Raw genomic sequence first — 11712 nt, 5'->3', positions numbered from 1 at the left:
GGCTCACACGGGCAGCCTCGCAGAGTTGAGCGTGTTGGGGGTTCGGCGCTTAGGCGGCAGGCGCGGCGGGCGGGAGGGCCGCGCACCCCAGCCTCGGGCAGAGGTGTTCTAGTTTGCTTAGTGGGCACAAAGTTGGGCCCTGGCCTAAGGCAGTAGCGGGGGCAGGGTTGGTCCTGGAGGCGGAGCCAGGCTGTTTATGGGCGGAGATTAGTTCCGGGGCGGGGCTGAAGGCGGGGAACCGGCTGCGGCAGTACCAGGCCTGGAGGGCGAGGCTGATTGAGCGGACACCAGTTCCAGGGGCGGGGCTGTGGGTGGGGCCCAGTTCTCGGGGCGGATGGTACAAGGCTTGCAGAGCTGGGGTGACTGAGCAGAGACCAGTTACAGGGGCGGAGACCTCCATTTCCTGGGCGGGGCTGAGCGGGAACCAGGCGGTGGTGGTGCCAGCCCTGGAAAAAGGGGCTGGCTGTGGGCGGAGATCAGTTCCGGGCAGGGCGGAGGGCGGGGACTAGGCTGTGGGTGTACCGGCCCCCGGAGGGCAGTGTTGATTGGCAGAGATCAGTTCTGGAGGCGGAGCTATGGGTGGCACCAAGCCTGGGGGCGGGGCTGGCTGTGGGCGGAGACCAGTTCTGGGGGCGGGACTGTGGGCTGCACCAGGCCTAGGGATGGGGCAGTGGGTGGAGACCAGTTCCAGGGGCAGGGATCTGGGTATGAATAAAACGGTGTCTGATGTGGGTGGATTGGGATAGGCCCAGGAGCCGGGATTGTGGGAGATCGGATTCAGGCGCAGGGCTTTCCTTGTATCCCTAGATTGTTGACAGTTACTTCGCCATGTGCATACAACCCGATAGAGTCAGATTATAAATGCACATTTGTCTATAACTTGCTTTCCCAAGGCAGAACATAGTGGTTTAACACTAAGAGTTTTGGGGAGCAGGAGAGGACTGAGTCATAGATACACATATAGGAAAATTTAAGAGTGGTACAAAGTCAGTCAAATATTCTCCCACCACTGTCTTCCAGTTCTTTTGCTCAGAGGCAAACATAATTTTCTCCTTTATCTTTCCAGATATAGTGTGGACATGTATGTGTGTGTATGTGTGTATGCTGTAGTCATATTCATGGAATAAATGCTATTACTCCCCCCCCCCACACACAAGTCACTGTTTTATACACCATGGATATGGACTGAACAAAATAGGTAAACGTACTTGCCCTTGGAGAACGTGCATTTTAGTTGTGGGGTGGGCAGGAGGAGTGAACAGTGAATGTGATAGAATACATGGTATGTTGGTGTGTTAGATACTGGTAAGTGCTGGTTGGGCGTGGTGGCTCACGCTTGTAATCTCAACACTTTGGGAGACCGAGGTGGGCGGATCACCTGAGGTCAGGAGTTCGAGACCAGCTTGGCCAACATGGTGAAACCCCGTCTCTACTAAAAATACAAAATTAGCCGGGCATGGTGGCGGATTCCTTGTAATCCCAGCTACTTGGGTGGCTGAGGCAGGAGAATCACTTGAACTCTGGAGGTGGAGGTTGCAGTGAGCCGAGATTGCAGCCACTGCACTCCAGCCTGGGTGACAAGAGCAAGACTCCACCTCAAAAAATAAATAAATAAATAAAAACCAAAACCAAAAAAAAGATACTGGTAAGTGCAAATGGAAAAAAATGAGGGGAATGGTTTTGAGTGATCTTTCCCTTGGCCACCTCCTCTCATTCCTGAGAAGCTCAAAGCTTCAATTTTACTTTCCACTAGACAGTGAAGACTTTCTGCTGCCCCAGTTTGCCATGCCCTTGCAGACAGGCCACCAACGACATCCTTTTCCTCTTTCAGTACACAGGGTTTACCCTGATGATGGAAGTGGGGCTGTGGGGCTGTGGTGGTCCTGGCTGGGAAGCTTCAACAGCTGCAGATGTAAGTGATTGCTCATTTTCACAGAGATCTGGCTATGATCTGGTGTTTTTCAGAAAGTTAAGTGTGCCGTGAATGGATGTCCAGGAAGATAAGCAGCTGCTGATTGGAACTGTGTGAATTTTTCAATTTAGATTAAATTGGGGGAGAATTAACATTTAATTCTTTCCGTCTTTGAAAGTGGTATAGCTTTTTGTTGACGTAGTTCTTTCCTTAAGCCATGATAATTTTAATTCTAGTGAAATGTTAGGCATTCTTACTGGGGTTGTTTTTAGACATGGTACATAGCTCTTTTTTGTTTTTCTGTTTTGTTTTAAAATTATTTTGATAAGATTCCAAATTTACAGAAAAGCTACAAGAATGGTACAAAGAACTCCTTTATATCTGTGTATTTTGTGCCTGTGTCACCAAAAGTTAACATTTTACCCTGTTTGCTTTATCATGAACTCTGTCTCTCTTTACATACATTACAATTTTTTTTTAACCATTTGAGAGTAAGTGACAGACATTGTGCCCATTTACCACCAAATCAGGATGTATTTCTTAATAACAAGGACCTTTTCTTTCAGAACTACAGTAATTAGCAAAATCAGGGAATTGAACACTGCATGGGGCTGTTATCTAGTAACATAATCCATATTCAGAATTGCCAATTGTCACAATAATGTTTTCCATGGCGTTTTTTCTTTCTTTTAATTGTTTAGTTTTGCGACAGAGTCTCACTCGGTTGCCCAGGTTGGAGTGCAGTGGCACCATTTCGGCTCACTGCAGCATGTGCCTCCTAGGTTCAAACAATTCTCATGCCTCAGCCTCCGGAGTAGCTGGGATTACAGGCACGTACCTCCATGCTGGCTAATTTATTTTTTATTTTTTTTGGTATTTCTAGTAGAGATGGTGTTGCACCATGTGGCTAACACGTGTGTCTGGGGACCTCACAGTTCCATGTGACTAGGGAGGCCTCACAATCATGGTGGAAGGCGAAAGGCACGGTCTTACATGGCGGCGGACAAGAGAAAGCCTATACAGGGAAACTCCCCTTTATAAAACCATCATATCTCGTGAGACTTATTCGCTATCACGGGAGCAGCATGGGAAAGACCTGTCCCCATGATTCAGTTACCTCCCGCTGGGTCCCTCCCATGACATGTGGTAATTGTGGGAGCTACAATTCAAGATGAGATTTGGGTGGGGACACAGCCACACCATAGTAGATGTCCTGTATTTGGCCACATTGGAGTCCTCCTTAAACTAAACCAAAGAAGAAACAACAAAAAATCAAATAATATTATTTGAAAATACACCTAGGAATACCTGACATAATTTAAAGACATCAAACCATTTACACATAAAAGTAAGATCTTTTACAAATTACTCTTGCATCAAAGAGGAACATTCACTTCCACTAAAGACTATTTAGAATAAGGCAATTTTTTTTTCACATTTCTTTTGGGAGACTTTTTATAAAAAAAAAAATTTAGGGTCGGGGTACATGTACAGGTTTGTTATATAGGTATACTGCCTGTCATGGAGGTGTGGTATACAGATTATTTAATCACCCAGGTAATAAGCGTAGTACCTGATAGGTAGTTTTTCGATCCTTGCCCTCCTCCCACCCTCCACCCTCAGATAGGCTTCAGTGTCTCTTGTTCCGTCTTTGTGTTAGAATAAGGGAAAAATTTGTACATGACACATAAGTGTCTCTGAGAGGAGATCTGTAGCTTGATATGCTAGTAATCCCAAAGTGATGTATTCAAATGATTTATGCTTTTAATTTAACATGGGATGTGAGAAAGAAACTAAAACCCAGGGGTCTAGTAAGAAAGAAATAGAATATAAAATCAGAATAAAATGTAGCAAAGTATTTTTTTTTTTTTTTTTTTTTTTTTTTTTTTTGAGACGGAGTCTCGCTCTGTCACCCAGGCTGGAGTGCAGTGGCCGGATCTCAGCTCACTGCAAGCTCCGCCTCCCGGGTTTACGCCATTCTCCTGCCTCAGCCTCCCGAGTAGCTGGGACTACAGGCGCCCGCCATCTCGCCCGGCTAGTTTTTTGTATTTTTTTAATAGAGACGGGGTTTCACCGGGTTAGCCAGGATGGTCTCGATCTCCTGACCTCGTGATCCACCCGTCTCGGCCTCCCAAAGTGCTGGGATTACAGGCTTGAGCCACCGCGCCCGGCCTTTTTTTTTTTTTAATTCTAGAATAAAGGTTTATTCTGAAAAAGCGGAGAATATCCAGAAATTGACATGGACTATTTACAGAAATTTTATATAAGAGAGTGGTAACATTTAAAATCAGCCAGGAAGAAATAATTTCAATGAATGATATTGTTTCACACACCCATCCTTTCAGAAAAAAGTTAGATCACTACTTCCCAAAAATATCCCTAATCATTCTCAGATGGCTGAAGGAAGTTTAAGCAAAAATGAACAAGTTCAAAATTCAATATACTAGGAAAGTTCACTGTGGAAAGAATGTTCTCTTCAACAAATGCGCTGGGACAACTAGGTGCCAATATGCAAAAGAGTGAAATTGGCCTGGGCGCGGTGGCTCACGCCTGTAACCCCAGCACTTCGGGAGGCCGAGGCGGGCAGTTCATGAGGTCAAGAGATCGAGACCATCCTGGCCAACGTGGTAAAACCCCGTCTCTACTAAAAATACAAAAATTAACTGGGTGTGGTGCCGGGCACCTGTAGTCCCAGCTGCTCGGGAGGCTGAGGCGGGAGAATTGCTTGAACCCAGAAGGTGGAGGTTGCAGTGAGCCGAGATTGTGCCACTGCACTCCAGCCTAGGAACAGAGCGAGACTGTCTAAAAGAAAAAAAAAAAGACATTGGACCTCTATTTCATACCGTGTACAAAAATGAGCTCAAAATAGATCATAGAGCTACAGGTAGCAGCTAAAACTATAAACTTTTTGGAAGAAAACATAGGAGTCAAACTTTATGATCTTGGTTTAGGCAATTGTTTCTTAGATATGACATCAAAAACAGGTGACAAAAGAAAAAATAGATAAATTGGACTTAACATTAAAAAACGTTGATGCTTCAAAGGACACCATCAAGAAAAAAGACAACCATGGACTGGGTGAAAACATTTACAAATGATTTATCTGATATGTGACTTGTATTCAAAATATACAAAGACTTGCAACTCAGCAGTATAAAGATACCCAATTAAAAGTGGACAAAGAGGTTTTTTTTGTTGAGATGGAGTCTCCCTCTGTCACCCAGGCTAGAGTGCAGTGGCACCGTTTTGGCTCACTGCAACCTCTGCCTCCTGGATTCAAGCGATTCTCCCGTCTCAGCCTTCCAAGTAGCTGGGACCACAGGCAGTCGCCACCACGCCTGGCTAAAAGTTTTGTATTTTTAGCAGAGACAGGGTTTTGCCATGTTGGCCAGGCTGGTCTTGAACTCCTGACCTCAACTGATCTGCCCTCTTTGGTCTCCCAAAGTGCTGGGATTACAGGTGTGAGCCCCTGCACCCAGCCTGAAAAATGAACAAAGAGTTTGAATAGTCATTTTTTTTTTTTTTGAGACGGAGTCTCGCTCTGTCACCCAGGCTGGAGTTCAGTGGCCGGATCTCAGCTCACTGCAAGCTCTGCCTTCCGGGTTCACGCCATTCTCCTGCTTCAGCCTCCCGAGTAGCTGGGACTACAGGCGCCCACCACCTCGCCCGGCTAGTTTTTTGTATTTTTTAGTAGAGACGGGGTTTCACCATGTTAGCCAGGATGGTCTCATTCTCCTGACCTCATGATCCGCCTGTCTCGGCCTCCCAAAGTGCTGGGATTACAGGCTTGAGCCACCGCGCCCGGCCCCCTTGAATAGTCATTTCTACAAAGAAGATATACAAATGGCAAATATGTACATGAAAAGATGCTCAGCCTCTTTAATCATTAGGGAAGTTAATATCAAAACTTCCATAAAATATCACTTCACACCCATTGGGATAATTTAAAAGACAGCCAATAACAAGAGATACTAAATGTTCTGAAGGCTATGCAACTGTGCAAACAGCCAAGCATGCACAGAACACAGGCTGTCTGGTGATAACTCCTGGGTAAGCACCAATATAGCACCTCAGCCATAGATGGCATGCCACACACAATGAATTCTAAAAGTCTCTTTTAACCCATGGTAGCCAACATAATTCTCATTTGTGCATGCAATCAATGTAAAGAAATTATTGAGATGTTGTCGTTGTGACTGGCTGGGGCTGGCGTTGTGGGCGGTAAAATAATTTCCCAAGACAGCCATAGGTAAAGAAAGATTTATTAGAGAAGGTATGACGGTAGGTTGCGAGGATGCAACAGGCAGCACAGAAGAGAAGGGGCTGTTTGCAAACAGGAAGAGGTTGGAGGGAATTTTACAGGGTCGTGCTGGAGGTGGCCACGTGCACGTAAGGTGTGCAGATAAGGTCATGTTGCTGGGACTATGTGCAGACCGAGGTCTTTTGGAACAGGATGTCATGCCAGTGTGTTGTTGGCAGTTAGCCATCTCTCAGAACAATTGTTCTCCCCCAGCCAGGGGCCCCTTCTTTGTTGTTGGTTACTTATTAGGACTCCACATGAGATCTTTTAAATGATTTTTTTTTTTTTGTAATGAGTTCCAGAAATCCAGTTTGTACTTTCCACTGATGGCACATCTCAATTTGCGAGTTGAATGTTATCAGATGTACCTGCCCCATATTTAGATTTTTTCCTTTTTCTTTTTTTTTTTTTTTTTTTTTTTGAGACAGAGTCTCGCACTGTTGCCCAGGCTGGAGTGCAGAGGCATGATCTCGGCTCACTGCAAGCTCCGCCTCCCAGGTTCACGCCATTCTCCTGCCTCAGTCTTCCGAGTAACTGGGACTATAGGTGTGCACCACCACACCCAGCTGTATTAATATCATGGCTAATATTTTATATTTTTAGTAGAGATGGGGTTTCACCGTGTTAGCCAGGATGGTCTCGATCTCCTGACCTCGTGATCTGCCTGCCTCGGCCTCCAAAAGTGCTGGGATTACAGGTGTGAGCCACTGTGCCTGGCCGTATTTAGATTTTCTAGGGTTCACAGCTGTAAAGTAAGATTCACATGTCCAGGTTGTTCCATGCATACTTCAAAGCTTTCCACTTCAAGAGTCATGTCAGATGAATAATGAGATTTCCTTTGGAATCTAACAACAAAGGGGTCATTGTGGCGTTAGCAACAGAAGCAGCCGTAGAACGGTGAAGGAAAACAGAAGTTTGGAGTGGCCTGAGGAGTTAGCTGGAGGTGAGGAGACAGGAGACATAGATATAGATGATCTTTTCTCAGTGGTTCATAGCTAAGGGGAAGGGATAGAGAGTAGTGGTGAAGGAGGGGGTCCCAGGAAGTTTAGGAGAGGAGTGTCTGTGTAGCTAGGAGAAACTTGAACATGTTTAAATGCCGAAGAAGGGATTCAGTAGAAAAACAGAAGTTAAAGATACGGAGTCGCCTGTAATCCCAGCACTTTGGGAGGTTAAGGCAGGCAGATCATGAGGTCAGGAGTTCGAGGCCACTCTCGCCAACATGGCGAAACCCCATCTCTACTAAAAATACCAAAAAATTACCTGGGCATATAGGTGTGTGACTGTAATCCCAGCTACATGGGAGGCTGAGGCAAGATAATTGCTTGAACCCGGGCAGCAGAGGTTGCAGTGAGCCCAGATCATCCCACTGTACTCCAGCCTGGGCTACAGAGTGGGACCCTGTCTCAAAAAAAAAAAAAAAAAAAAGATGATACAAGGGTTACATTGCAATATTGGAAGCATAAAATTAACAGGAAGAAGGAATGAGGCTCAGATCACTCTTGGTGGATAAAGGAAATATATTTATTTATTTAAGAGACAGGGTCTTGCTCTTTGGCCAAGGCTAGAGTGCAGTGGCCTGATCACCGCTCACTGCAACCTCGACCTTCTGGGCTCAAGCTATCCTCCTCGCTCAGCCTCTCTCGTTCAACTAGGACCTCAGACGTGTATCATCACCCCCAGCTAACTCTTTAAGATGGGGTTCTCCCTATGTTGCCCTGACTGGTCTCAAACTCCTGGGTTCAAGTGGCCCTCCCGCCTCAGCCTACCACAGTGCTGGGATTACATGCGTGAACCACCATGCCTGGCAGGAAATCTCTTTAAATACAATTAAAGGAAATTTGGAAACATTCGATGCTTATCAGGGATATTTGCGGATTTGGCAACTCACATCTTTGGGAACCATCAGGTAAGTTAAGGAAAATTAAATATCTATGAGGAAAAAAGAAAGCTGGGGAAAATTTTGCAACAGGTTTTGGGGAAAATCAAGGGGTAAACATAACAATGCATACACAGAAAATAAAGTTTGTACGCTTGATGGATTCTTTCCTGTTGATGGAGAATATTTTGTATTTACAGTGGCACTAAGACGCCATGTCATGTGATTCTTTTTTCAGCAGTGGTCATATGACGGTGGTAGCCATGGCGTCACAGATAATAGGGACCGTCCAAGCTTGAAGTTTTACAAGGTGGATATGATAAGTGGTAAGGAATTTTGGATTAATCTAAATGAATTTTTTTTAGATAGGGTCTCATTCTGTGCTCAGGCTGGAGTACAGCCGTGTGATCTCCGCTCACCACAGCCTCCACCTCCTGGGTTCAAGAGATTCTCCCACCTCAGCCCCCTGAGTAGCTGGGACTACAGGTGTGCACCACCACCATGCCCGGCTAATTTTTTTTTTTTTTGGTAGGGATGGGGTTTCACCATGTTGGCCAGGCTGGTCTTGAACTCCTGGCCTCAAGTGATCCACCCACCTCGGCCTCCCAAAGTGCTGAGATTACAGGCGTGAGCCACCGTGCCTGGCCTCTAAGGGAAATATTGAGGTCACAGACTGCAGAATCCAAGAGTGGTAGGAATCAGAGGAGAGAGAGGTAGGTGAAGATACCGAGGTCTGGAGTGATTCAAATATCCAAATCATAGATACCTGTTCCTCAAGGTGTGTTCTTCAAGAACAGGTATCTGTGGTATGGGTATTTGAATCAAAAAACCTGGAAATCAGAAATTTATAGTGAGCGAATAAGTTTTCTGGTTTATTTATTTATTTATTTATTTAGAGACAGTCTCGCTCTGTCGCCCAGACTGGAGTGCAGTGGCGCGATCTCGGCTCACTGCAACCTCCAGCTGCTGGGTTCAAGCGATTCTCCTGCCTCAGCCTCCCGAGTAGCTGGGATTACAGATGCGCACCACCACACCCAGCTAATTTTTGTATTTTTTGTACAGATGCGCACCATCATGTTGGCCAGGCTGGTCTTGAACTCCTGACCTCAAGCGATTCGCCTGCCTCGGCCTGCCAAAGTGCTAGGATTACAGGCATAAGCCGCTGTGCTGGGCCTGAATTATTTATTTTTGAGCGTGACCGTTTGGGTTGCTGAAAATGTCTGGGGTGTGGGATTAAGGCTCGAAGAGCAGAGCAGTTGATAATTTCATTATTGACTTACAAGCTGCAGGAACTGTGCAAACCAAGAGGTCAGTTGTTAACCAGATGAATAGTCAAGTAATGCATAAGAATGACAGGATTTGGGCTGGGCGTGGTGGCCCATGCCTGTAATCCCAGCACTTTGGGAGGTCGAGGTGGGAGGATCATTGAGTTCAGGAGTTCCAGACCAGCCTGGACAAGGTGGTGAAACCTCGTCTCTACAAAAACCACAATTAGCCAGGCATGGCGATGCTCGCCTGTAATCCCAGCTACTGGGGAGGCTCAGGCGGGTGGAACACTTGAGCCTGGGGAGGTAAAGGCTGCAGTGAGCTGTGATTGTACCGCTGCACTCCAGCCCGAGTGACGGAGTGGGACCAAAAAGAAAAGAAAAGAAAACAAAACAAAAGGCAAGATTTGAGATTTAGAAAAAGACTGTCGTGTGTGTCATGAGAGGGAGTATCGGTACTTGAGCATTTAAGAGTGACAAGGGCAGAAAGAGAATAAAATAGTACTCAAACAAGGAGGGGGTTTGCAGGATGATGAAGGAGAGTTTTGACCTTGAACTTTCTGTGCTTGACTCAAATCTGCCTGATGATGTCCCAGGAAGCAGGTCAGACCTATCTCCAGAGGGAGAGAGGAAGGATGAAAGTCCAAAACAGCCGAGATCCTTGTCCTGAGAAGGGCAGGCTTCATTGATCAATTTCACCCCGTTTCATGATTTATTTTAGTAGTGTAAGAGGAAAAGAAGCGCGATGGGCAAGAGTTCACAGAGGAAGCAACGTGACTGTGTAAACCAATGCAAATCAAAGCCTGGCTTGAACACCTCAATCCCTCTGAGAATGTCCAATTACACATTCGAGAGGCCAGTTACGAGAATGACACCCCATCCTGGCAATGAGGTCAGATACCATCAGTGGGAGGAGAGCCTGGAGAAGCCTCAGCAGGTCTGCTGGCAGAAGCGACTGCAAGGACTGCAGGCTTACAGCAGCGCAGGGGAACTTTTAAGCACTTTGGATCTTGCCAATACTTTGCAAAAACTTGTCCCTAGTTACACAGGTGGATCTCTGCTGGGGGATCTTGCCGGTGGTCTGGAGCACTCCTGCCCCATGCCCCACCTTGCCTGCTCTTCAGATGTGGTGGAGATAATTCCCAGAGAGGGAGTGGGTATCTCGCAGCTCCTCTGCCGACAGTTTCTGGTCACCGAGGAAGATATCAGGAAACAGGAAGGGAAAGTGAAGACAGTCAGAGAGAGACTCGCAATAGCACTGATTGCGGATGGACTCGCTAATGAGGCGGAGAAAGTGAGAAGCCAAGAAGGCTGTCCTGAAAAACGCTGTGAAAAAAAGGGAAGATAGTGCAGATGAAATAAAGCGTAATCCTTTATTAACACCTCTTTGCAGTGTCCACAATGATGGTTTGTTTTTTTTTGTTTGTTTTTTTTTGCTTTAAGCTCTTGAAATTTTAAAATATGCCAATACTTAAAAAAAAAAAAAAAAATTAGACTGGGTGAGCACCTAAGAGCACCTAAGTAAGTAAGCTCAGAACAGGGCGCAGTGACTCATGCTTGGAATCCCAGCACTGTGGGAGGCTGAGGCGGGCGATCACTTGTGGCCAGGAGTTCAAGACCAGCCTGGCCAACATGGTGAAACCCCAGTCTCTACTAAAAATAAAAAAATTAGCTGGGCGTGGTGGCAGGCACCTGTAATGCCAGCTACTTGGGAGGCTGAGGCAGGAGAATTGCTTGAACCCGGGAGGCAGAGGCCACAGTGAGCTGAGATCGTGCCACTCCACTGCAGCCTGGGTGACAGATCGAGACTCTATTTCAAAAACAAAACAAAACAAACAAAACACAACAAAAAAATTAAACTCCTTTGTGTGACACAGGGGACTAAAGACAGTAATTTCTTTTTCAGGTGAGAGATCGGGTTTCAGCTGGGCAGGGAAAGGAGATTTTTCTTTTTCATGTTATACTCTCATATTTATTTACTATGTATGTATGTATGTAGTCCAGCTTGGAGTGTGGTGGTGCCATCAAAACTCACTGCAGATCAGGTATGGGGCCTCAAGCCTGTAATCCCAGCACTTTGGGAGGCTGGGATGGGCAGATTGCTTGAGATCGAGGAGTTCAAGAGCAGCCTGGCCAACATGGTGAAACCCTGTCTCTACAAAAAATACGAAACTTAGCTGGGTGTGGTGATGTACACCTGTAGTCCCAACTGTTTGGGAGGCTGAGGCAGGGGAATCGCTGGAACCCAGGCGGCAGAGGTTGCAGTGAGCCAAGATCGTGCCTCTGCACTCCATCCTGGGCAACAGAGCAAGACTCTGTCTCAAAAACAAAAAACAAACCCATAAAACAAAACAAAAAA

The 11712-nt window shown here is 46.1% G+C and overlaps 1 protein-coding gene across 2 annotated transcripts; it reads left to right on the top strand.

The window, feature by feature from the left end:
- Positions 1-2: 2 nt before the first annotated feature.
- On the top strand, positions 3-10735 carry MBD3L1 (methyl-CpG binding domain protein 3 like 1). Of its 2 annotated transcripts, none has more exons than XM_007995143.3 (4): positions 3-103; positions 1832-1912; positions 8330-8414; positions 10075-10735. In XM_007995143.3, exon 4 carries the CDS (start codon positions 10099-10101, stop codon positions 10699-10701), a length of 603 nt encoding a protein of 200 aa, XP_007993334.3. In that variant the 5' UTR covers positions 3-103; positions 1832-1912; positions 8330-8414; positions 10075-10098; the 3' UTR covers positions 10702-10735. The 2 variants fall into 2 exon arrangements, with proteins under 2 accessions (XP_007993334.3, XP_072873094.1); XM_073016993.1 differs by having other exon boundaries at positions 8327-8414.
- The last annotated feature ends 977 nt before the right edge of the window (positions 10736-11712 follow it).

Source organism: Chlorocebus sabaeus, chromosome 6 (genome assembly GCF_047675955.1).
Source record: "Chlorocebus sabaeus isolate Y175 chromosome 6, mChlSab1.0.hap1, whole genome shotgun sequence".
Lineage (NCBI taxonomy): Eukaryota > Metazoa > Chordata > Mammalia > Primates > Cercopithecidae > Chlorocebus > Chlorocebus sabaeus.
This window is presented reverse-complemented; position numbering and strand designations above follow the sequence as displayed.